Source organism: Petaurus breviceps, unplaced genomic scaffold (genome assembly GCF_028583685.1).
Source record: "Petaurus breviceps papuanus isolate PSGF00001 unplaced genomic scaffold, PetGlider_PUasm1.0 90977, whole genome shotgun sequence".
In the NCBI taxonomy this organism is placed as follows: Eukaryota; Metazoa; Chordata; class Mammalia; order Diprotodontia; family Petauridae; genus Petaurus; species Petaurus breviceps.
Window position 1 is genome coordinate 42,217,189 of NW_027187391.1, and position 26,373 is coordinate 42,243,561.

The following is a 26,373-nucleotide window of genomic DNA, read 5'->3' on the forward strand; positions in this document are numbered from 1 at the left end:
ATTCTAGCTCTCTGTGGCAGCCAAGGATTTAAGGAAAAGAAGGCCACAGTAACTTGCTAACTTGCTGGGTTGGCTATAGCCATACATCTGCTTGTTTTCTGATGTTGGAAGCTGATTTGCATCATCCCACCTAAATTTTTGGGGGCAGCTAGTTGACACAGTGGATAGAGCTTTGGGCTTGGAGTCAGGAAGACTCAAATCTGATTTCAGGCACTAACTGTGTGACTTTGGGCAAGTCCTTTAACTTTGCCTTATCTCTAAACTGGAGAAGGAAATGACAAACCACTCCAGTGTCTTTGCCGAGAAAACCCCAAATGGAGTCATGAAGAGCTGTAAATGACTGAACAACAGCAACAAGAAACCCAATGCTTTTTATTGTCATCCTGTCAAACCACAGATACCCCAAATATCTTCTCTCTTTGCAATCTGCCTTATGTTCTTTCTAAAGCCCTAAATGATCTTTTAACTACATCTTAAACTCAATATGTCCAAAAAGGGACTCATTATCTTTTACCCTAAACCTCCTCGCTTCCCTCTACCTACTCTAAATTACCTATTAATGTGAAGGTCAACACCATCCTCCCAATCTCTCACAATACAGTTGTTGTCTTTGACTCCTCACTATCTCTCCTCCCCCCCCATAAGCAGCCTGTTGTGAAGCCCTTTCAATTCCACCTTTGCAGCAAATATTTCCCCTTTTGTCCTCAGACACTGCCATGGTGTATACCCTCATCATCTCTCTATTCATTTAACCACAACCCTACTTCAGGCTCCCGCTGCCTCTTTCCTGGGCTACTAAAATATCCTTTTAGTAGGTCTCCATCCTCAAGTTTTTCCATCTCCCTACTCTGATCCATCCCATGGCCTTTCTTGGTGCTTCCCATTGAGAATTCCTTCCTTTTTTACTTTTGTATACTCTAGGCATCTTCTATGTACCTTGATATTTACATATGATCTCCTCCCTTAGAGTGTGTGCTCCCTGAAAGCAGGGACTGAGCAGCTGCCTATCTTTGTTTCCCTTAGCACAGCGCCTGACACATAGAAAGTCCTTTATACCTTCCTGCTAACTGAGTGACTTTTTTCTGTTGTAGTTCCGTTGGCATATTGATCTCCAGCCTTGGGCAAGTCCATCTCGGTCCCTGAATGAAGAAGCCATGAGATTCCTGAAATATATCAGCACTATCCAGGTTGGATTTCATGTTTTTATACACATCTAAGTTAATGTTAAGTAGGTATGAAAGATATGATTGTTGTTTCTCCTCAAGGAGGATTTTTGGGGGAAAGGAGGGAAGACATTGGAGTTGTAGGTGATCCCAGTGACACCTGAAAGCTAAGAGCAACATATGGTAAAGATTTGGATTTGATTTCTGGGGCTGGGATGCTTACATGTAGCATCTCCAGTAGAGGTAGATAATAGGCCTTCTATTTAATAAAAGCTAACATTTATATAGCCTTTCTATGTGCCAGTTATTGCACTAAGCACTTTACAATTTTTTCATTTGACCTTCACAACAAACTTGCAAAGTAGATACTGTTATCCCCATTTTACAGATGAGGAAACTGAGGTAAATGGATTAAGCCTAGGATCACACAGCTAGAAGTGTCTGAGGTCACATTTGAACTCAGGTCTTCCTGACTCCGGGTCCAGTGCTTCATTCACTGTGCCACCTATTTGTCTGAAATATTTTCTTGGATTTGGAGTCAGAGGGTTTGACTATGAATCCCAGGTTTATCACTAATCTGTGTGACCTTGGGCAAGTAACTTCATCCTCATTTGTGAAGTAAGAGAGTTGAACTATATAACCTCTGAGGTCTCTTCTAGTCCTAAATCTATGATCCTTCAAGAAATGACATCCTTTAGCATTTAATGAAAAACTTTGAAAAGTTGCATTGAAAGTCATTTGCTATTTAGAGATCTTGACATATGAATAACCAGGTAAAAGGACAAAGAAGAAAGTCCTTGTAGACTTAAGTCTGCTATATTTGGAGGGATCTAGCCATCCTTACATCTCTGCCACAGGTTTTCTTGGCAGAGTTAAGTGTGTTAGCTGGGACCTACAAGTTATAATAATGAACAGAAAATGAAGCTCAAGCTCTCACATTTTAAATCATTAGAAAGAATAGGGCTTTATGCCATGACTTAACAAGCTCTGGCAGTTTTTGCACAACTCCTCGAGTAGGGTAGCTGACCTGATGGAGGAGGAAGGAGTATCAATTTCAGATAGTGGATAATTCTTGACAGGTCAATCAGGAGGTTCCATTTTCAGAGCTACTTGACCCCAAGAGACATAAGTGAAATAAAAGCCCAAGAGAAACCTAACCACCGAGTGGAGGGCTTCTGCTGCAGAATTAGAAACTGAGGAGCTAACCGCCAGTAATCTAAGAATGATTATCAGAACAAATATAACTATATTTCTAACTCAGGTGTGGGCTTTGGAGAGCCATTATTTAGTGACTTAACAATGGAAAGAACACTGACTCTAGAGGCAAAATGCCCTGATTGAAATCTCACCTCTGATGAAGACTACTTGTGACTTTGGGCACAACCTTCCTGGGCCTCAGTTTCCACATCTAGAAAATAGGGGTGACCCTCTTCTCTTTTCTGTGTATCCTCTCATACTTGATAACCTCAGCTGCTTTAAGGGCTTTGATGATCATCTCTATGTACATAATTTCCAGATCTTCACATATAGCCCTAGTCTTTCTCCTGAGTTCCAGGCCCCCATCACCAATTGCCTGCTGAGTGTTTGAAACTGGATATCTCATTGGTGTCTCAAACTCAATTTGGGTAAATCAGAAGTCATTTCTTCACCTTTCTCTACAAGCCCACATGACTTTCACATTTCCCTAACAATTATTGGTACCACCGTCTTTACATTAAACTAGACTCACAACCTCATTGTTACTCTCCAATTCTCAATCACTTCACATATCCAATCAATTGCCAGTTCTTGTTGCTGATTTCTCTACAGCAGTCGTATCAAACTCAAATAGAGATGAGGCCACTAAATTGTATGCAAGGATGCTAATGGATCTCATATTGACTTAGAAAACCACAACTTGAAACTATCTGTGTTTTTATTGAATGTTTATTTATTTTGTTAAATATTTCCCAATTACTTTTAGCCTGATTCAGGCCACCACCCTCAGGAGGTCTGTGGGCCATATGTCGCCTTCTGGTGCTGTGTTTGGCATCCCTGTTGTACCACACCCCCTTCTCCTTCTGCCCATAGGGTATCATACCCTTCCTTACTTGTGTTTGCTTTGCCCAAAGGAATGTAAATTTGAATGGCAAGATATCTTGGGGTTTATGGAATAGATTTCTTTCTTAAAGACCAAGGCTTAAACCCAATTCACTCTAGCTTTCATTGATTGGCCAACAATAGGTCCCAGTCCAAGCCCTACCCCAGTGGTCTTTGTTTGATGGCTCAGAGTGAATGTAAACAGTAATTGTTTTTGTTTTTATCAGAAACCCTGAGGGTCTTCCCCTCCCAAACTGATTTTCTTTTTAATTAGGTAAAGGGTCATTTCTTACCTAGCCTTAATCACTGAATGGATGTCCTCCCAGTCACAGATCTTAGATTAAAAAGGTCAAGATCTCCCTCTGCATCCAGGGCCATCTCCAGTCATTCTGATCTATACCTTGTCACCAAAATGACTCCAGAGGAGAAAGTGATGCTGGTAACTTTGCACAGCCCTCCCTCACTTAAATCTAATTCACTTCCTCACGTCATGGTCCTCTTCCAGAATGAAGGACAAACAACCACCACATCTGTTTTGTACATCCCTTTCTTTTCACTCACACAACCATCGCTGTAATTCAGACCCTTATTACCTCTCTCCGAGATTATTACAATAGTTTCCTTAATTAATCTCTCTGCCACAAGCTCTCCCTGTTCCAATCCATTCTCCATGGTCTCCAAAGTGATTTTCTTAAAGTGCAAGTATGGTCATGAAATTTCCCTCCTTGATAAACTCCCGTGGCTTTCTCTAAGCTCTAGGAGCAAATATAAACTCTTGATATTTAAAGCTCACACTGTCTATACACTGTCTACAATTCAACTATACTGGCTTACTTACCCTCATGCACAGTACTTCATCTCTCATGTCCCTGTCCCTGTCCTTAGCACTGGCTATCCAGAGCCCAAAATGCTGTTTCTCATCACCTCTCTGTTTTATAATCCCTGGATTCCTTTAAAACTGAGCTCAAAAATCATCTTCTAAAAGAGGCTTTTCCTAGTCCCTGGAGCTTTCTCCTCTTAAGGTTACCTTGTATTATATTTACTTCATATGTTGTTGCTGTGTAATTTTCTTGGCAAAGATACTGGAGAGGTCTGCCATTTCCTTCTACAACTCATTTTACAGATGAGAAAACTGAAGCAAATTGAATTAAGTGAATTGCCCACAGCTAGTAAGTGTCTGAGGCTGGATTTGAACTTGTGAAAATGAATTTTCTGATTCCAAGCCCAGTGCACTGGCCACTGTGCCACCTAGCTGCCCCTTCATATATATATTTATGTTTTTGCCCCATTAGAATGAAAGCTCCCTGGGGTCAGGAACTCCTTTTTTTCCCCCTTGCTTTTCTTTATTCCCATTGCTTAGCACAGTGCTTGCTACATAATTAATTTAACAAATGATTATTGATTGATTGTTGGGATGAGGGACCCTGGATAGATGGGCACTGATGTCCTTTTTAGCTCTGTGGTCCAATTCACTCCTTCCACAGCAATCTCCATTTCCATAGCCCTAGCATTAGTGAAGCAAAGAAGCCCATTTACCACTCAGGAGAGAGAATCTAGAATTCTACAAGAGTGTTGTTAAGCACACAGCCTGTGGGGCCCCATGAATTCACCAACCCTCTTGAATGAGAAGACATATTAAAATGTAATTTTGGAAGTATTTAAAAAAAATAAAAATACAATAAAACATAGATAATGCTGTTTGATAAAGTGGTGTTTTAAGTCAATATGTACAAGCAGGGATCTGTATGTATAGTTAAGTGGCCCTTATTTCTGAGTTTGACAGCACTGTTCTAGAAGAACCAGTAGACCAGCTTGGAGGAAGGAGGTATCTTTTTCTCTTCTCATAGCATAATCAGAACATCATAAGAACTTTAATCTTTTTTTTTTCATTCACAGAGGAAGCAAAATCTTCCTGAATTAGGCATTTAATTATGAGTAATGGGATGATAAATTAATCCCTCTACAGAATTCAACTTAGCTTGCCACAAATCAACTTGTTGGATACTTGGACTTGAAAGTTATTTCTGTATTTTAATTAGAATTGTTTAATCTCTCCATGGTGCTGTCATTTTATCTCTTGATTTTACATGAAGGATGAGAAAGCTTAAATTCTTAACTTCAGCTTAGTGAAGCCTTTGAAACACCCTAGGGGAAGATGGAAACTGTTATGAATTGGATCTGGGAACCATAGGCTCTGCTACAAAAATAAAATAAAATAAACCCGCCAAGTACATGTCTTCAAGTAGCTTAAAAAAAAAAAAACCAAACCATAAGGAATCTCTTGGAAGTATGAAATGATCCTTTCAAGCTCCTGTCAGGTCTTTCTTATGGTTGATGTCCCAAGAGAGAAAAACATTTTAAAACTAAACAGTCTAAGGAATAAATCATAGACTCATAGAACTGTAGAATTGGAAGAAACCTTTTATTTTATTTAGTCCAGTCTCCTCATTTTGCTGATGAAGAAACTAAAACTAGAGGAGCTGAGTAAGTTGCATGAGGTCCCACAGCTAATTTAGTAGCAGAATCCAGCTCTCCTGACTCCAAATCTAATGTCGTTTTAAAGAAACCTTTATTAATAAAAAAAAAAAATAGTTCTTAAGAACTGTAACTGAAAATCAATTGTTGTCAATTCAGTTTTGTCTAACTCTTCACAACCCCATTTGGGGTTTTTTGGGCAAAGATACTGGAGTGGTTTTCCATTTCCTTCTCCAGCTCATTTTACAGATGAGAAAACTGAGACAAATAGGCTTGTCCAGGGTCATGCTGTCGGTAGGCATCTGAAGTCGAATTTGAACTCATGAGGATGAGTCTACCTGATTTGAGGCCCAGTGCTCTATCCACTTTGCCACCTAACTGCCCTTTAAATCAATAGTTGTATAGTAATTGTTGACTGTATCCACAACAATCTAGAATGGGTACAATTGTTCGTTTAATAAGAATCATCTCTATTGTCCACACCTTATCATAAAGCACAGTATGGCCTAATGGATAGATTTGCTCTATTCCTGCCTTAGACAAGAATCCTTTGCAAATCATATAACCAACTTCACTGCCTCAGTTTTCCTACTTGAAAAGTGAAAGTGGTAATAGCATTTATCTCACAGGGTTATTGTGAAGTGTTGTGTGTCAGCTCTTTTTTCCTTTGCAATGACCATTAGCATGCCTGCATTTTGCCAACTAGAAAGCTCTTCAAATCATCATCTGAATGACCCCCATAATACAAATATTTTATGTGTTGGGACCCAACAGAAGCAAACATAAACAGTACAGTCCAACAGTGCTGGAATTAGTGTAAGTTTTTAAAAGGCTGTTATTTAGTGTCCTGCTTATAAAGAAACTAGGTTAAACTCCCAAGACTCAACAAGGTTTTTGCAAACAGCACTAATTTACAATGGCAAATGGTTACTCTTTGTTAACTTTTAGGTGCCGGGGCAAAAACAAGAGAAATGAATGAGGACGATTGTCTGTGATAGATCATTAACTCAAATTCCCCGAGTCTCTGGTCAATTCAATTAAACAAATAATTGTGAAGTATTTAATACATAGGAGGCACCAGGCTAGGCCCTATGGGTACAAAATACCTTCAAAATACTTACTTTCTGTTAGAGGATATAATACTATGGATAAGTAAATAAAAATATAAGAACATTGGGGGAAAGAACAATTAGGGGCATGAGAAAAAGGGACATAGGAGCTGAGCTTTGAAAGAAGTTTAGGATCTAAGAGGAAGAGATGAGGGAAAGAGTGCATTCCAGGCCCGTGGGGACCCTTTGTGGGAAGCCATCAAAGCAAGAGATGGACTAAGGGGGTGTAAGGATCATGAAGGATAGTCTCGGTAAAGAAGGAGGCAGAGTCCTCCGCTGAAGGAATCTCAGGATAGAAGACTAGAAACAATCAGTAATGTAGCATATGATAGATTCAATCTGGGAAGGATAAAGTATTATTGTAGAGCATTGCGTGTCCAATTGAGATTTGTTGTTGCTGAATCATCTAAGCCATGTCTGACTCTTAGTGACCCCTTCTGGGGTTTTCATGTCAAAGACTCTAGAGTGCTTTGCCGTTTACTTTTCTTGCTCATTTTACAGATGAGAAAACTGAGGCAAATAGCGTTAAGTGATTTGCCCAGGGTCACACAGCTAGCTGAGGTTGGATTTGACATCAGAAAAATCAATCTTACTTCAGGCCCAGTGCTCTAGCCACTTAGCTGTACCCCTTCCACCCAATTGAGATTAGATAAAATAAATTATGAGCCCATATTCTATGGTTCTGAAGTTCTAGAATTATTTGCTAACTAGCACTTTCCATTCCTCCTACATGCTGGATGGCAGCTTTTTTCTTTCTTTTTTTTAACCACGCACACCTCATTTAGAACCTATTTTAACAGTGACAGCATGCAAGCCTGCAGTAACACATGACTCCTATACTTAAAATTATCCCAGTTAGCCCTGGAGAATCCTAATGGGCAAAACAATAATAAATCCTCTAATACTGCTGAAGTGAATCCCACCCACGTCATTTTATGGTGATGTTTTTCTTATTTTGCTATAGAGAGGGAAGGGAGAATTTCTCCTATATATTAAGGCCTTATGTTTCATATGTTGTTACCTGTAATTTAATGAAACACCAGCAGGCCCATCTGAATTTTTGGATAAGACCTTGCTTGCTAATCCAGTACAACATTGCACCCATGTTAATGAAAGCAGTATTTTCTTCAAGTGGGAAAGACAGTTCTATGTATCTTCTAGGTCCTGAGAAATGTCAGACATTGAAAGCTGGCAAACATGAAGCCATGAAGTACGATAAGGACTGTGCTATTTTCAGATAAGCCTTCCTGTTCAACCTCTGATGGCAGCTCCCCAAGCCATATGCCTTCAGGAAACATGCCTTGGGGAGTGTCTGGCTATGATAACATAGCGATTTCAAGTCACAGAAATCATTTTAAAAGGGAAGGGGGAAAAAGAAATAAAAAGTTGTTGAAGGCTTTGTGGTCCTAGCCTTCAGAAGTGAAATAAGAAACATAACCAAAATTATATCAAGGCTCCTACGTGTTCTATGTTAAGAAAACCCAATATATAAAAATGCAAACTAATAACTAATAAAAGTATAAATTAGGAAGGGATGATTTACCTTATGAAAGGTATTCTTGCACAAGGGTCTATCATAGAGTCTTTTAGAATTATTTTTTATTTGGTTAAATATTTCCCAATTACATATAAAAAAATTAGCAATTAAAAAATTGAGTTCCAAATTTTCTCCCTCCCTCCAACTCAATTCCTCTCCATGAGAAGGCAAGCAACTTGATTTTGATTATACATGTGAGATAATGCAAAATATACTTCCATATAAATCATGTTACAAAAGGAAAAAAACAATAACCTAAAAAAAAGTATTCTTTAATTTGCATACAGAGCTCATCAATTGTCTCTCTCTCTCTGGAGGGGGATGGCACTTTTCATCATGGATCCTTGGGAGGTATCTTGGATCATAGTCTTGATCAGAGTAATGAAGTAATACCGTGTTTCCCTGATAATAAGACACTGTCTTATTATTTTTTTTGGACAGAAAAACACCAGAAGGCTTATTTTCAGGGGAGGGCTTATTTTAATGAACATTGACAGCAATTTTAATAAACAGATAAATGTGAACAAAAAAATGTACCTTTATTCAATAAGCAAATCACTGGGGAAGAACAGGATGACGCACTCACTGCTGCAGCTCTGATTGGATGCAGCTCGGAGCGCGGCATGCGTTTCACGGGGGGGATGGTGCATAATGTAGCGTGTAGCGCAGGGGATCACCTTCACTACAGTAGCAATCTCAATAGGGCTTATTTTCGGGGGAGGGCTTATTTTAGAGGAATCTTACACAGTAAGGGGAGGGCTTATTTTCGGGATAGGTCTTATTATCGGGGAAACACAGTACCATATTGCTGTTATTGTGTGCAATGTTCTCCTGGTTATAATCATTTCACTTTCTTGCAGGTAGGTGGAGCAGTGAATAGTGCACTGACCCTGGAGTCAGGAGGACCTGAGTTCAAATCTTACCTCAGACACTTAACATTTACTAGCTGTGTTACCTTGGGCAAGTCACTTAAACCCAATTTCCTTGCCTTTCCCCCTCCAAAAAGACAAAAAAAAGATAATCACTTTACTTTGCATGAGTTCATTTAAATATTCCAAGGTTTTTCTGAAAACATCCTGCTCATCATTTCTTAAAACACAATAGTTATTTTTTTGTTTTGTTTTTTTACTTTTTAGAGGGCATTTGGGGTTAAGTGACTTGCCCAAGGTCACATGGCTAGTTGTTTTTTTTTTTTTTGTCTGAGGCCAGATTTGAACTCAGGTCCTCCTGACTCCAGGACCAGTGCTCTCTATTCACTGCACCACCTAGCAGCCCCTAATAGTATTATTTTTTAAAATAGTATTTTATTTTTTCCAATTGCATGTAAAATCAATTTTTAACATTTATTTTTAATACGATTTTGAGTTCCAAATTCCACCCCACCCTTCCTTCCCTCCTTTCTCCCAAAGACAGTAAACAATTTAATTGTCACTGAGGTCCTTAAAATGAATTTCTTAACCTTTTGTCATAGACTTCTTTGACAATCTGATAAAATGTATGGGTCTCTTTTCAGAATAATATTTTCAAATTTATAAAATAAAATATATGAGATTATAAAGCAAGCCAATTATATTGAAACATGCTATTAAATATGAAGAAAAACAACTTCATGGATCCTAAATTTGCTTTAAATGGTGAGTTAAGAGTATGTTTCAGATTTGACTTGATTTCCCAAAATTTAACATATGTGGAACTTTTTGTGATTATACCTACTGAATAAAGTGAGATGTCTATGAAATTGAAATAAAACACTCTTTAAACCACAGATTTCCCTTGAGCCCCTCTGGTTAGTGGTACTGAATAAGCATAATTATGGTGTTTGAAATGCATTTTACCTAATGGGTGCAATTTTTCAAGCACTCTTTCTACCCACTCAGCTTCAGGACACAAAAATGAAGCAGGATACAATAGTCACCAAAATTATGCTTGTCCACATAAGTTTATTTTCTAGAGTATGCCTTTTTTTCTCTCCACTCAGTTTTTTATGATTAAAATTGCAAGGGGGAAGTTAAAGAAAACAGAAACTAATTATCTGAGTTGGATTATAAATAAGTTATTCCAGTTTCACTTATTTATTTACAAGGGATTTCATGGATCCTTGGCTATAAATCTTATCCAGAAAACTAAAGTAACCAATATTTAACTTTATTCTTTTTAAAGAGGAGAATTATAATTGGGAAACACTGTCCAATGTTCCCAGTTGGTCTTTGATATTAATGCTTTTGAAAGATATGATAATAAAATGCACAAGACCAAGAAATTTCTTCATTTTATGTTGATCCTTTGAGAGAAGGTAGGAACATAAAAAGATATTTGAATGGAGGACTATTCTTTCCAATAATGACAATAACTGTACTTGGTCAGATGAAATATGTGGAAGGAAAAGAAATGCATTTTCCAACCCCTTGTATACTATAATTTTCAGTCAAGTGAAAAAACAACCGTGGTTATTCTCAGCCATGGTTAAAAGTTTGAGTTTCCCACTTAAAAAAACTTTATAAACATTCATGAAATATTAGATACAGAAAGGATCTTAGCCATCCTCCTGTCTAACTCTCCCATTTTGCAAAAGAGGAAACTGAGGCCCAGAGAAGTAGCACAGTGTTTTGCTACCTAGTAGGTACTTAACAAATTAGTTTTCAAAAAGGGTATGGTTCCCATGGCTGTAGCTCATGAATTTAGGATTAAAATTAAGCTTCCACATAAGTGAGCTATTCAGGGTCACAGCGCTATAGAGTCAGGACTAGAATCTAAGCCTTCTGACTCCCTTGTCTAGTGCTTTTTCTTTTATACTTTCAATAATTTGTTCTGGTTAAAGTTCTTTTTTTTTTTGAGGGGGGGAAGGCAATCAAAGGTGAGTGACTTGCCCAGGGTCACACAGGTAGTAAGTGTCTCAGACCAGATTTGAACTTGGGTCTTCCTGACCCCAACACTGGTGCTCTATCTACTTCGCCATCAGCTGCCCCTACTAGCTAAAGTTCTTGAAATGAGGTTCAACATAGTTTTCTAAGTTTTTTTTAATTTAATATTTGGTTTTATTTTCAACAAAGAAGAAAAATAGACAAAGACCTTGAAAAAACAGGGAACAAGAGGAGAGAATCAACAGATGATTCTATGGTTATGATATTTCCACTAGATTCCTCCTTAACCTTTCCTCAGGCCCCTTCCCCAACTCCCCATTTTAAAACTGTGCTTAGAACTTACTGACAAATAATGCAGCAGGAGTGGTTGGCCAGGTAACTGCCAAGTATTAGGAAGATTAATGAAGTTGGCTATATTATCTGATGAGACCAACATAATTAACTGCGTTTCTATTGTAATTTTGGAAAAATCAATTCAGTGCAAGGATAGTTGAGCCCAAGGTGCCATTTCTATTTTTCAGGTCTCTCAGAGAAACCTGGGTTTATATCTATTAATATGTATTTTCCAAAGCACTTATAAATAACATAGCATTAAAAATAAAATTTTCATTTTACATGTTCTGTCATCTTTTGGAAAGTAGCTGGAGTTGCCTTAAATTCATAGATCTTCCTTAGTGAAGCATTTTGCTGTGCTTCTTGCTGGGTTGGGAAAACATACCACTGCTTGGTAAGATCACTATCTTGGCAACAGTAAATGTTGCTTTTAGCTCTCTCGGCTGCAGCTGTATAAGCTATGTCAGCACTCAAAGTCTCCCTAAATGAATAGCATGTTTGCTTAGGGTACAGCTGAGATCAGAGAGGTTGACTTTTTTTTTATGCACAATTTCTTTGGTTTTTCTTACTTGTCTTTATTTGGAAACACTAGTGATCTGAGGTTGCCTTTTATCTATTGGACAGGGGTATCTCTCATAGAACTGGCAATATCTTTGATCCTTTTTTATGGAATATGTGCTTATGGGATGGCTAGAGAGGAGAGGAGAGCTCCCTCTCTGTTTTCTGGAAATCCTAAGGGAGAGAAAGTTCGAGAAGGAGGGAGAGTGAGAAGGAGAAGAGAGGAAGGGAAGGGGAGAGAGAGAGAGAGACAGACAGACAGACAGACAGAGAGAGAGACAGAGAGAGACAGAGAGAGAGAGACAGAGAGAGAGATTTCTCCTCAGTGCCTTTTGCAGCCCACCAAAAAGGCAGTTTCTCCTGATTCTGTGGTTAATCAATCTTTGACACAGCTGGTGACCAATTAGGTGTTGCTTAAGCTGCATGTCTTTTAGCAAGGGAGTATAACACATGTCCCACAGAATGATACCTTAGCATATGTCCAGCTCCATGGGTGGTTTCCCCAGTCCAGCAGAACAGAGAGTTCCATAAATCATCCCTCTTAGATTTATTTTACAGAGGATTTTAGTAATTTCATTTTTTGAGAAAATTTTCTCATTTGGACCATGCTACCCTCCTTTCTAATGGAGGCTAGAACTGTGCTGAAAGACAGAAAATATGCATGGATTCTCTAGATCACTGGGTTTGGAATCAGGAAGACTTCAGGTGTTCAAATCAGGAAGACTTCAAGAGTTCAAATCTGGTCTCAGACACTCAATAGTTATATGGCTCTGGGTAAGTCACTTAACCCTGTTTGCCTCAGTTTCCTCATATGTCAAATGAGCTGTAGAAGGAAGTGGCAAACCACTCCAGTATCTTTGCCAAGAAAACCCCAGACAGGGTCACAAAGATGTGACTCAAAAATTACTGAACAACAACAAACCATTTATAAACCATGGGACTTTGGATAAGTCACTTAATTTCTCTGGGCCTTAGTTATTTCCATTATGAGACAGGGATAATGGCAGAGTGGCAAGTGCAATGGATTGGGCATCAGAGAATTCTGACCTTGGCACTTATTCCCTATGTGACCCTGGCCCTGTGTTTAAACTCTCTGGTTTTCTGTATTCTCATATGTAAAGATAGGAATTTACATGCCAGTAGAATGGAAACTCCTTGAGGGCAGGGGCTGTTTTGTTTTTGTGCCCATAGCACCTAACACAGTGCCTGATGCTTAATACATGCTAATTATTTATCAATATTGTATATATTAATGCTGTAAATTTTGATCAATAAATGCTTCAATGAATTGAAGTGAATTGACAAGGTGGCCTCTATCAGGTTTAAAACCTTATTCTACTAGGTGTCAGGAGGACCTGAGTTCAAATCTGGCCTCATCCACTTAACACAAAAACTAGCCATGTGACCTTGGGCAAGTCACTTAACCCCAATTGCCCTACCTTCTCCCCTCCAAAAAGAAAAAAAAATCTTATTCTACTTAGCTTCCTTTAGGTTACAGTTAAAATACTCCCCTCAATGGTATTTTAAAAAATGTTTTCCTTCCTATCAACTCCTTACCAAAAGTCAGTGCAACAGAACAAAACAAATAACTTCCCTTCATTTCATAACCCAATCTAAACTTCTAGGAACAAAGTCCCCTGGGGTTTCCTCTATTCTTTGTGATTAGTATTTTTTTTTAAAGCATTTAAAATGTGCTCCCTCCCTTTCACCCATTTCCATTCCTGATCTCCCAAGAATAGTTATCTCCTTTAATAAGGAAGGACATAGCAATATTCCTCTAACTTTTAGGGGCTATGAGTAAAAACACATACAGTTTTGACTTACAACATGTTTTAAAAAATATGTGACCTTCACAGATTTCATGCAACCACTTGGTCCCAAGTGGCCTGATGAGTGATTCTGGAAGCACAAAGAGGCCCTGGCCCATCTGTCTTGATGAAAAGTTCAGCTTGGCTCATCAAATCCAAAACAAGCGATGTCGTCTTTACTCTTTGGGGTGAGTATATCAGGAAAAGGAAAAGCAAGCACTTGTACTATCTGGGAGTGTTTCCAGTATCATCCAAAGGCCCATGTAGTCAGGATGTAAAGAATATTGTTGTTTCTTCACCTGTCTCATTGAAGACATATCTGTCTGTCATCTGCTTGTACCTGGAGGGCCTGTAGAGTTTGTTTACGACTAATTTCTCTCTTTCCAAAGCTTGCTTGTCTTTCCCTTCCTTTTATGGCAATGAATTGACAGCTTTGGTTTTCAACAGGGATATGGTTCCCGTGATTGTAGCTCATGAATTTAGGATTAAAATTAAGCTTCCACATAAGAGAGAGAAGCTATTCTGCCTAATGAGAAGAGCTCAGAGAGAGGAGACATCTCAGGCATAGTTATTACCATTTCCACAGGGGATAGGCCAGGGTTGCATAAAAGCCTTACAGGGCTAATAGCCAAGCAATAAGATATCTCTGTATGTTTTAGGGGAAATGGGTCTGTGCAATAAACCATATAAGTCTCTATTTGGTAGTAATGTCACATAGGGAAAAATTTTTTTTAAAAATTAAATCTCATGCCCTTTAATTTTAAAAAGTTATATATAAATCACTTAATCTTTCAGTGTCTTAGACAACTCTGTAAGATTATAAATTTCATAGTAGATATAAGATGTAGATCCTAAGATACATCCTGTTCTGATCTGTATCAACAGAAGAAATATCCTTATTGGAAAGACTATACAAATGAAAACATAAATTTGATTCAAATTAAATAAATGAGTGTAATTCTCTAAGATTTAGATCAGATTCAGATTTAATAGGCATTTATGAATTAAATAGTATTTTGCTTTTTCCAATTACATGTAAAGGCAATTTTTGACATTCATTTTTTGAAAGATTTTGAGTTCTAAATTTTTTTCGCTCCCTTCCTCCTCTCCCCCTTCCCAAAGGGTCAAGCAATCTGATATAGGTTATACATGTACAATCATGTAAAACACATTTCCACATTAGTTGTGTTGTGAAAGAAGAAACAGAACAAAAGGAAAAAACCATGAAAAAAAAACAAAAGAAAGTGAAAATAGTATGCTTTAATATGCCTTCAGACTTAATCAGTTCTTCCTCTGGATGTGGATAGCATTTTCCATCATGAGTCTTTTGGAATTATCTTGGATCATTGTTTTGCTGAGAAGAGTTTTCAATCATGGTTGAACATCACATAATGTTGCTATTACTGTGTACAAGGTTCTCCTGGCTCTGTTCACTTCACTCAGAATCAGTTCATGTAAGTCTTCCCAGGTTTTTCTGAAATCTGAATAGGTATTTATTAAGTGCCCACTCTGTGCTAGGCTCTGTGCTAAGCACTTTAGAAATATTCTCATCTGATACTCACAACAACCCTGAGAAATAGATGATATTATTATCCCCATTTTATAGCTGAGGAAGCTGAGGCACAAAGGTTAAGTGACTTGCCCAGGGTCACAAAACTAGTTGTGACTTGCCTCACAGTCACATTCCTTCTTTATCTATAAAATGGTAGGTTGGATTAGATGTATTTAGATTTAAATTATTTAGATATTAGATATTAAATTAAGTCTAAAATTTAGATGATTTCTAAAATCTCTTCCACCTTTGCATCTTATACAACACGTTCTCCATTCATACTTGGGGATGTACAGGTAAATGTTTAACAGCCATCTTTCCAGGGGAAAAAGAAATGAACACAAAACACATTTAAATTTAGTCTCTGTTATTAACATTTTCTTCATTACCTTCCTAAGTCTAGAAAATAAATAAAACAAATCAAACTGATTTATATCATTTGCCGGTTTCTAAAGTATAAATGCTCACATCAAAAACTAAACAATCAGCTCTTGACAATTAGCTGTGTGACCTGGGCTAAGTCATTTAATTTTTCTGAGTCTCAAATTTCTCGTCTATATAATGAGAAGGCTGTACTAGATGACCTTTGAGTCTCCTTCCAGCTCTAAATCCTTGACCCACAAAACTGAGTCATAAGAAGTGTACTGACTGGTCCAAAATCACACAAGAAGTGGCAAAGTCAGAATTAGAACCCAGGCTTTCTGACTTCAGATCCAGTACCTTTTCTACTATGCCATATTGCTAAACAAAGGCTAGGTGACCACTTGTCAGGTACATTGTGGAGGTATTTTCCTTCCAGGTACAGATTAGACACAGTAGCCTCTGAAGTCCTTTGTAACTGAGATTCTGTGATTCTGGAATGAAAATTTTTTTTTAAAGGAAGAAATCAAGATGTATCTGAACATACACAGGTATTTCTTAACAGGGGAACTGTAGCTTCAAGAGTTTCTTTTTTAAGATACTTGTTTAGAATTCAGTATGTATTCTCTCCCTTTTATAAATAGTGATGCATGGCAGTTGAGGTTTTCTGGCCAGCATGCAAATGCCTGTTTAATCATGCTTACTTCGAGGTTCTATGATTTCCTCAGCATATGTGCTCCCTTCACTAATAACAATTTGCAACTCCTCTTTATTTGTTAAAAAATAAATGTACTTATTTTAGAATTCATTTAAAAAAAATTTTTGAGTTCTAAATTCTCTTTCTCTCCCCTCCCACTCCACCCACTGAGAAGGCAAACAAATGATATCAATTATACATGTGAAATCATGAAAAATGTATTTCAATATTAGTCATGTCCCCAAAAAAGAAATAGGAAAATTATACTTTGATTTGCACTCAGATATTATCAAATCAGATTTTGCATTCCTCTCTCTGGAATTGGGTACCATTTAAAAATATTTATTTATTTTTAGTTTTCAACATTCACTTTTATAAGGTTTTGAGTTCTAAATTTTCCCGCTCTCCAAAATGACATACAATCTGATATAGGCTGTATATGTACAATCATATTAAACATTTCCACATTAGTCATATTATGAAAGAAAAATCAGAACAAAAGGAGAAAACCACAAGAAAGAAAAACACACACACACACAAAACAACAAAAAAGAGGAAATAGTATGCTTTGATCTATATTCAGACCCCATAGCACTTTCTCTGGATATAGATAGCATTTTCTATCATGAGTCTTTTGGGATCGATCATTGCATTGCTGAGAAGAGCTAAGTCTATCAAGGCTGGTCATCACATAATGTTGCTGTTACTGTGTACAATGTTCTCTTGGTTCTGTTCCCTTCACTCAGCATCAGTCAGTCTGTTCATCATTTATTATAGCACAACAGTATTCCATTACATTCATATACCACATTTTGTTCAGCTATTCCCCAGTTGATGGGCATTCCTCCAATTTTTAATTCTTTACTACCATAAAAAGAAATGCTATAAATATTTTTGTACATGTGAATCCTTTTCCCATTTTTATGATCTCTTTGGGATACAGGCCTAGTGGTGGTATTGCTGGATCAAAGAGTATGCACAGTTTTAAAGCCCTTTGGACATAGTTCCAAATTGCTCTCCAGAATGGTTGGATCAGTTCACAACTCCACTGACAGTGCATTAATGTTCCCATTTTCCCACATCTTCTCCAATATTTATCATTTTCCTGTTTTGTCATGCTAGCTAATCTGATAGGTGTGATGTGGTATCTCAGAGCTGTTTTGATTTGGATCTCTCAAATCAATAGTGATTTAGAGCATTTTTTCATATGACTAGAGATAGCTTTAATTTCTTCCTCTGAAAACTGCCTTATTCATATCCTTTGACTATTTATCAATTAGAGAATGACTTGTATTCTTATAAATTTGACTCAGTTCTCTACATATTTTAGAAATGAGGCCATTATTAGAGACACTAACTATAAAAATTTTTTCTCAGTTTTCTGCTCTCCTTCTAATCTTTGGATCCTTGTGCTTTGTGCAAAAATGGTTTAATTTAATGTAATCAAAATGAAAGCTTCCCAGGCTACTGCCACTGTTGTTTCAGTCACCTTCAAAGCCTATAGTTGGTGCCGCAGGCCATACTCCAGGCTGAAATCCACCCTATTGTGATAGACCTCTCCTGTCAACCTCCTAAATTGTCTTAGGCTAGAAAAAATATCTTACTCTGACCTCTTGTTGGCTCTGCTCCTCCAAAATTTCATTTGAGGAGTTATTTTAAAGTTATTTGGAGAGCAGTGTTAGGAGAATTCAGGTGGGTTGCTGCCTGGCCCCTGTCAAATTTTCACCTGAAAGCCATATTTCTGGTTATAAACTTCATCACTGGAAGGTGAGCTATGCTGGCTTATATGATAGGCTCATAACTCATTCCTAATCCTGTCCTGGCAGCCTTTACAATTTGGTGGGACCAGTCAGAGGCTGAACTACTTTTGAGAGTTCAGATTCACCTCCCCTGGGATTAGGGAAACCTTTCCTTGTAACTCTACTGCTTAGCACAGTTTCTAAGACATAGTAAGCACTACCCTTCCTAACTAAGATTAGTTTGGATCAGTTGTAATTACTGATGAGACTTTAAACAAATCATTTATCCCTTCTGGGTCTCCACTATAAAATGAGATTTGGTTGCAAAAACTCTAAAGTTTTAGCCTAGAAAAGAGGTCTTGGAAGATGGATGATACTATTTTCAAGTATTTATTCAATTAATCAATAAGCAGCACTGACAATGTACCAGGCTCTATACTAAACTCTGATGATACAAATAAAGCCAAAAGACAGTCCCTGCCCTCAAGGAGCATACAATCTAATGGAGGGAAGGGGGAACACACAATACATAAAAAAGAAAATGGAAAGGAATTAAAGAGGAGATGAGGAGAGGAAGAGTGCTCTGTGCAGGGGATGATGAAATCTTGTAGCCAGGTGGGAAATGGTGAGGTGTCTGCCTTGAGCCACCTTAAATGGGGAGATATAGTAGGAACTCACCAAAGTTCACCCTCTACCCTCTCCAAACAGAGGAAGGGACCACAGAGTCAGGAGTTTATTTAAAGGTCTGTAGTGAGGAAGAAGGGGTAAACTCTTTACTTTTCCTCACAGGATCAAAGATTCAGAGTTGGAAAGGCTCTTGGGAGTCATCTAGTGCAACTTAATCATTTTACCAAAGAGGAAACTGAGGCAAAGTTAAGTACCTTGCCCAAGTTCACAATTAGTGGCTTTTCTAACTTCACACATAACTCTTTTTATGGCACCATGCTGCTTCTCTGGGTGGAAGTTGCAGACGATGATTTGCACCCAGTATAAGGGAAAACTGCCTAACTTTGAACTGTATGCTGTAGGTAGTTGTCATTTAACCCTCTTTGCCTCAGTTTCCTCATCTATAAAATGAGCTGGAGAAGGAAATGGCAAACCACTCCAGTATCTTTGCCAAGAAAACCCCAGATGGGGTCACGAAGAGTCAGTCACGATTGAAACAACTGGAAATTGTTTCTCATCCCTGAGTGTCTTCAAACAGTGCCTGGCATACCAAATGCTTAATAAATGTTTGTCAGAATGTGATACAGGCAATTTCTGCTCCAGTGCAGGTTGTACCAGAGGATCTCTGAGGCCCCTTTTAACTGTGAATATATAAGAGACATGTGGGGAAAGCCACCAAATAAAAATGCATCCCTGCTCCAATATTGTTCTGCAATGAAGAAGTCTGTTGGGCTCACTGATTCCTTCTAATGACAAACATTTAGGCAGTAGCTTAGACCACCCTAAGAAGTTCAGTTCCCAAGTAAACACCTGAACCTATTGTTTACTCACAGCATAGAGGGTCCCCCTTTCGGCTAAGGGATTCTGGATCTGACTCTGAAGTCAGTCACATCCAGAGCCATCTGGGTGCAACTTGACCCGCCCCCCTCGATGAGTAGGTTTGTGTAGGACTCTCTGGCAAATAATGTCTCCACTACAGATCTCTAGGGAAAATCTCCTAAAGAATGAGAGGAACAAAACAAGCATTTGTTAAGTGCCTTACTATTTGCCAGAAACTGTTCCAAGTGCTTTATAAATATTATCTCTTTGTTCGTCACAACAACCTTGGGAGAAAGGTGCTATCCCCATTCTGTAGTTGAGGAAACAAACTGAGGCAGACAGGTTAAATGACTTGCCCAAAGTTCCACAGCTAGTAAGTGTCTGAGGATTGATTTGAATTTGAGTCTTCCCGACTCCAGGTCCAGAGCTTTATCTTCTGTGTCACCTAGCTTAGTTTTGATTCCATGTCTAGGAATTTCCCCTAAGAGGTATTAACAGAGTCCCTTCTAGAAAAGGTACCCATTGTACAAAGTAGATAGCAGATATTGGATTGTTGTTTATTTCTTCCACCAAAAGAAATAAAATTGAAGCCTAATAAGTGTACAGTAGCAAATACCTAAAATATAAAGCCATAACCAGTCATAACTATTATATTCTGGGAGGTAAAGACAACTTTGTGAGATTGTACAACAGATATTCCATTTTAGACCCACATATACAAGAATATTTATAGGAGCTCTTTTTGTGGTGGCGAAGAATTGGAAATTGAGAAGATGCCCATCAATTGGGGAATGGCTAAACAAGTTGTACCATATGAATGTAATGGAATACTATTGGGCTATAAGAAATGATGAGCAGGCAGATTTCAGGAAAACTTGGAAAAACTTACATAAATGGATGCTGAGTGAAGTAATCAGAACCAGGAGAACATCATATACAGTAATAGCAACATTGTGTGATGACCAACTTTGTAGATTAGCTCTTTTCAGTAATTTGATGATCTAAGAGAATCCCCAAAGACTTATGATGGAAAAATGCTATCCACATCCAGAGAAAGAACTATGGAGTCTGAATGCAGAGTGAAACATTCTATTTTCTCTCTTTTTTGTTTTTTTCTTTCTTGTGGTTTTTTCCTTTTGTTCTGATTCTTCTTTGAAAATATGACTAATGTGGAAATAGGTTTAATATGATTATACATATATAGCCTATATTAGATTGCTTGCTGCCTTTGGGAGGGGAGAAAAGGAGGAAAAAAATTGGAACTCAAAATCTTATAAAAGTGAATGTTGAAAAATAAATAAATTAAAACAAATTTTATCTCAGACATGCCTGCCTGAGCAAATCACAAGATCTGGATTTCCCATGTGGTCAAGACATGTCTAGGGCTTTCTTAGTCCTCTCAGATGTAGGCTCTTGCTGGTGGTGTAGTCATCTGTCAGATCAAGGAACCAAGATATTCTTGAACTCATGGGCTAGTTGTCCAGATTAAAAGCATCCATCTCACAAACTTGCTATTTGCTGGTCATAGACTTCCACTGAGGGAAGAAACAAAAAGTCGAAAAGATAACCAAGGATTTGGAAGCTAATGAAGTAGTAGGAGAGGGAATAAGGTAATTACAGCAAATGGTTATTGAGGACATGGGATCATAAGGTTTACTTTATCAGGGGTTCTAATCTAATGATTAGATAAATTCCAATGAGCTTTTTTTTTTTAGACTTTTTGATAACTGTTTCAATATGACTGGTTTCCTTTGTATTCCTATGTATTTTACTTTGTGCATTTATAAGCATTATTCTGTGTAAGGGGTCCATAGACTTGAGAAGACTGCCAAAAGGGCCATGATACAGAAGAGGTTAAGAACCCTCGATGTAAGTTTTACCCCTTATTCTTCAAATGGAGAAACAGGAGGAGGCTATCTCAGGGAAGTGAGTTAACCCAAGGTTACGAACAGTAGCAGAACAAGGGTTTGAGCATAGATCTTCACACTCAAAGTCCAGAACTCCTATATTCTAGACCAGCATTTTTCAAACTATTTTTTTAATGTTGGGGCCCCTTTACACTCTTAAAAATTATTAAGGACCTCCAAAAGGATTTTTGTTTATGTGGATTATATCTATTAATATTGTTGTTGTTTGTTGTTCAGTTGTGTCTGATTCTCTGTAACTCCATTTGGGGTTTTCTTAGCAAAGATACTGGAGTGATTTGCCATGTCCTTTTCTAGCTCATTTTACAGATAAGGAAACTGAGGCAAACAGGGCTTAGTGACTTGCCCAGGGTCACACAGCTAGTAAGTATCTGAGACCAGATTTAAACTCAGGACCAGCACTCTATCTACTGTGCCATCTACAAATTAAAATGTTTTAGCATTATTATGAAAATAGTTTTGACTTCCTATACCCAAATGAAAGATAATTTTTTTTATAACTCAAATGGAAAATGGGTAACACTACTTCTTGTTATGAAGTAGGCTCTATTAGAGAGGAAAAAAAACCCCAGTAAAATAATTACATAACAATTTATACAATCAATCAATAAGAAATTATTAAGTACCTGCTATGTACCAAATAGAGTGCTAAGTGCTGGGGATACAAAAGGTGGTAAAAGGCTGTTCCTGCTCTCAAGGAATTTACAATCTAATTACAATTAGTTACAGTCTAATCAAAACATACAGAATGTTATGACAGATAATGGGTACAAATTATTCCAGGAGTGGGGAGAGAATAGGCCTTAAACTTGTGGATGAGTTAGGGGACCTCTACCCCAAGCATGTGAGGACTTCTCCCTGTGGAATGGGTAGATGAGAACAATTTGTTCTAATGGTCCTGAAAGTGACTGAAGCAGGTACTGTGAAGCACTTCGTGCCAGGTCGGGCATCAAAGATGCCAAGGTCATTGACTGCATCCTGGGCCATCCATAATTGACTTGACTTTTGCTTGCCACTGGACTTTAGAAGAGAGAGTGAGACTAATGACTTTGTACAACTCTGCCTCACTCAAATCCAATTCATGGGCAAGTCAAGACATCACCTGTGATGTCACTGGTCCTCTTTGAAAATAAAGGACGAACAACAATAGCACCTCAAAAACATACTTCCTCACCAGAGTCGAGGAAGTGATCACAAATGGAAAACCAGCACAAAGTGGAACAAAGAGCATTGTACTAAGAGTAAGAAGGTCTGACTTTTAGACTTAGCAAGTCAATCTACTTCTTAACCTCATTCTTATCTGTGAAATGAGATATTTAGATTAGATGTCCCTGCCAGCTCTAACACGAGTGATTCCAAAGAATGAATGAGAGGCAAAGATTCATCAGTATACAATGGATTTGGAGCTAACTATGGCCAGCTGTTAACATGGAGGCTATGGATTCAGAAATAGGTGGTTGAGACGGTTTTTTCTTTCAGTGTGAACTGGCTATATTTGGAGGTTGAGTAATGAAGGTAGAATTTATTTCATGGTACATAGAAATGGACTAAGATCATTTAAAAAATAATGACAGTCCAGTAGGCCCTTAGGAAGTATTCATTTCTTTCTTAAAAAAACATTAAAAACTGTCTTGAAGTATTTTTTTTATTAAGAATTAGAGCTTTTAGGGGCATCAGGAGGACCTGAGTTCAAATCTGGCCTCAGATGCTTAACACGAAACTAGCCGTGTGACCTTGGGCAAGTCACTTAACCCCAATTGCCCTGCCTATAGAAATCATCTGTCCAATCCTTTCATTTTGTAAATAAGGAAACTGAGGCCCAGAATTAATTTGCCTAAAGTCACCAAAAAAAAAAAAATAGCAGAGCCAGGATGCAAACCCAAGTTTCCTGACATCAAATCCAGTGTTCTTTCTATTCCATAATGCTGACTCACCCCCTTCTTCTACAACTATCTTTTATATTTTACATAACATTTTATCCACTAGAATAACCTCTTTAAAATTATATGTAGCACCCTTTTGACTACTCCTCCAACTCAGCAGTCACAAGTTTGTAAGTTGGGTCATTAGTAGGGCAGCTAGTACCTCAGGTTCCATGTTACTCTAGGGGGTCTGTATTTTTAAAACTAGGTATTCAGTAGATAGAGTGCCAGGCCTGGAGTCAGGAAGACTCAGCTTCCTGAGTTCAAATCTGGCCTCAGATACTTACTAGCTGTGTGACCCTGGGCAAGTCACTTAACCTTATTGACCTCAGTTTCCTTATCTGTCAAATGAGCTGGGAAGGAAATGGCAAACAATTCCAGTACCTTTGCCAAGAAAACCCCAAATGGGTTCATGAAGAATCAGACACAACTGAACAAAAAAACCACCACTGTAGGAAGAGTGGACACAGATTTGAAGTCTACTGGTAGACAACTGGTAGACAACTCACTCCTCCAGTGTGCTACTGTCCTTTCTCTTTTCTGGTTGTCTTCACATTTTTTCCCTGCTGGATATAGCATTTCTGCTGGGCAGGTGGTTTGGTAAAGGTCCTTGGTTCCTCATCTCTCTTCAGCTTGACTCTTGACTGTCAAGGCTAATTCTTTTAAGAATCTAGAATCATCTGTCTTCTCTGTTGCCATGTTCCTTGAAGCTGCTTCATGTCCCCTAACAATCTCTGCTCCAGTTGGAGGTGGTGTCTCTTACTGGGTAAATAAATAGTTCTGCTTCAAGGTGCTGACCCTCCCTGATAGAGGGGAGGAGTTAGAAATCTCCCTAATTCTCCCCCGTAGAAGTATAAGGGTCATCTTCACAAAGTTACTCATTCTTCCCACCCCCAATACTTTGTTACAGGGTTGGAAATCTTAATTTTTTAAAGGTCATTGAGCATATCTTTGGGGCAGCTAGGTAGTGTAATGGAAAAAGTGCTGAACCTGGCATCAGGAAGATTCATCTTCCTGAGTTCAAATCGGACCTCAGATACTTACCAGCTGTGTGATCCTAGACAAGTCATTTCACCCTTTTTGCAATATAATTGATATTGAAATTTTATTTTTTCAAAAGTTATTTAATTAAGAATGCTTGAAAGTCCTCTATTCCACTGAATGACCATATTTTCCCCTGAAACATGATACTCAGTTTTGCTGGGTAGGTGATTCTTGGTTTTAGTCTCAGCTCCTCTGCCCTCCAGAATATCATATCCCAGGCCCTTTGACCCCTCAGTGTAGAAGCTGCCAGATCCTGAGTTATCCTGATTGTGTTTCCACAATATTCAAATTGTTTATTCCTGGCTGCTCATAATATTCTCTCCTTAATCTGGGAATTCCGGAACCTGGCTATAATACTCCTAGGAGTTTTCTTTTTGGGATCTTTTTCAGGAGGTAATCAGTAGATTCTTTCAACCTCCATTTTGCTTTCTGGTTCTAAAACATCAGGGCACGTTTCCTTGAGATTTCTTGGAGGATGATTCCTAGGTTCTTTCTTTGATCATGGCTTTCAGGTAGTCCAATAATTTTTAAATTATCTCACCTGGATCTATTTTCCAGATCAGTGTTTTTTTCCGTGAGATATTTCACATTGCCTTCTATTCTTTCAGCATTATTAATGAAAAAACCAGAGTTGAATAGAAAATTTGACATTCAGATACAAGAAGCAAGAGAAGCTTGAGAAGGTAAACAGGGAAAAGAAATCATAAGGAACTTATCAAAGTTGAACTATTTCCTACATGGAAAAATGATAATTGTAACTGATAAAACTTTTCTCAGTATGAAAATAGTTGAAGGGAATATATATGTATATGTATATATCTATATTGGAGGGTATACAGGTGTATGAATACATATGTGAATGTATATATATATGTATATATATGTTTACAGGTATACATAGATAGAGGGCACAGGACCAATTTAAATGAAAGGGATGATATTTAAAAGGGGAAATCAAGAGGTGAGAGAGGAATATAATGAGAGGAGATGGGGAGAGACAGAATGGGGTAAACTATCATATAGAAGAGGCAAGGGAAAATGGTTACAATGGACAGGAAGAACAGGCGGTCAAAGGGGAATGGGACACCCTTATTCTCATTGAATTTGGCATGGTAAGGGAATGACATACACACTAAATAGGGTATCTCACCCTATAGGAGAGTAGGGGCAAAGGGGAAGGGGGGGAGGGAAGTTGGAAGCACCCACTTTTGAAAAGGGACAGAATCAAAGTAGAGAATAGAGCAAGTAGGTGGTGAGATAGGAGGGAGGGAAATATAGTCAGTTGTTTACAATATATCTACTATGTTAATGTTTTGCATTAGCTACACATGTACAACCTATACTGAACTGCTTATGTTCTCAGTAAGGGTGGGTGACAAGGGAGTGTACTGTAATGCCAAGCAAAGGCAACTTCCCAGGTTCAAAATACCAGCATAGGTGCTCTCCATTTTATACAGTGACCAACCAAGAACAGAGAAGATCAAAACATGACATCATTCCAAATACAGCATTTACTAAGCGTGATTAAATAATCTCCAAGGACTACCCCACCCCAGGACCTTCCAATCATTCAATCAATTACAAAGTCTCTGTTCTAAATACTTCTCCACCCCTAGGCTATACCTTAATTAAGTCCACCACAAAGCCCCTCTTCTCAAATGGAGATTAGTTTCCAAACATAAGGTCAAAAGTTCCCACCCCTGGATCACAATTGAATCTACCCCAG

At 38.1% G+C, this 26,373-nt stretch overlaps 1 protein-coding gene across 2 annotated transcripts in view; it reads left to right on the forward strand.

The window, feature by feature from the left end:
* Positions 1-26,373, forward strand: part of METTL24 (methyltransferase like 24) — a 245,309-nt gene that overhangs the window by 67,925 nt on the left and 151,011 nt on the right. For both annotated transcript variants that reach the window (XM_069077068.1, XM_069077069.1), the window contains exons 2-3: positions 1,092-1,187; positions 13,972-14,111. In XM_069077068.1, coding sequence (XP_068933169.1) covers positions 1,092-1,187; positions 13,972-14,111 — 236 coding nt within the window. The remainder of the gene's footprint in view (positions 1-1,091; positions 1,188-13,971; positions 14,112-26,373) is intronic.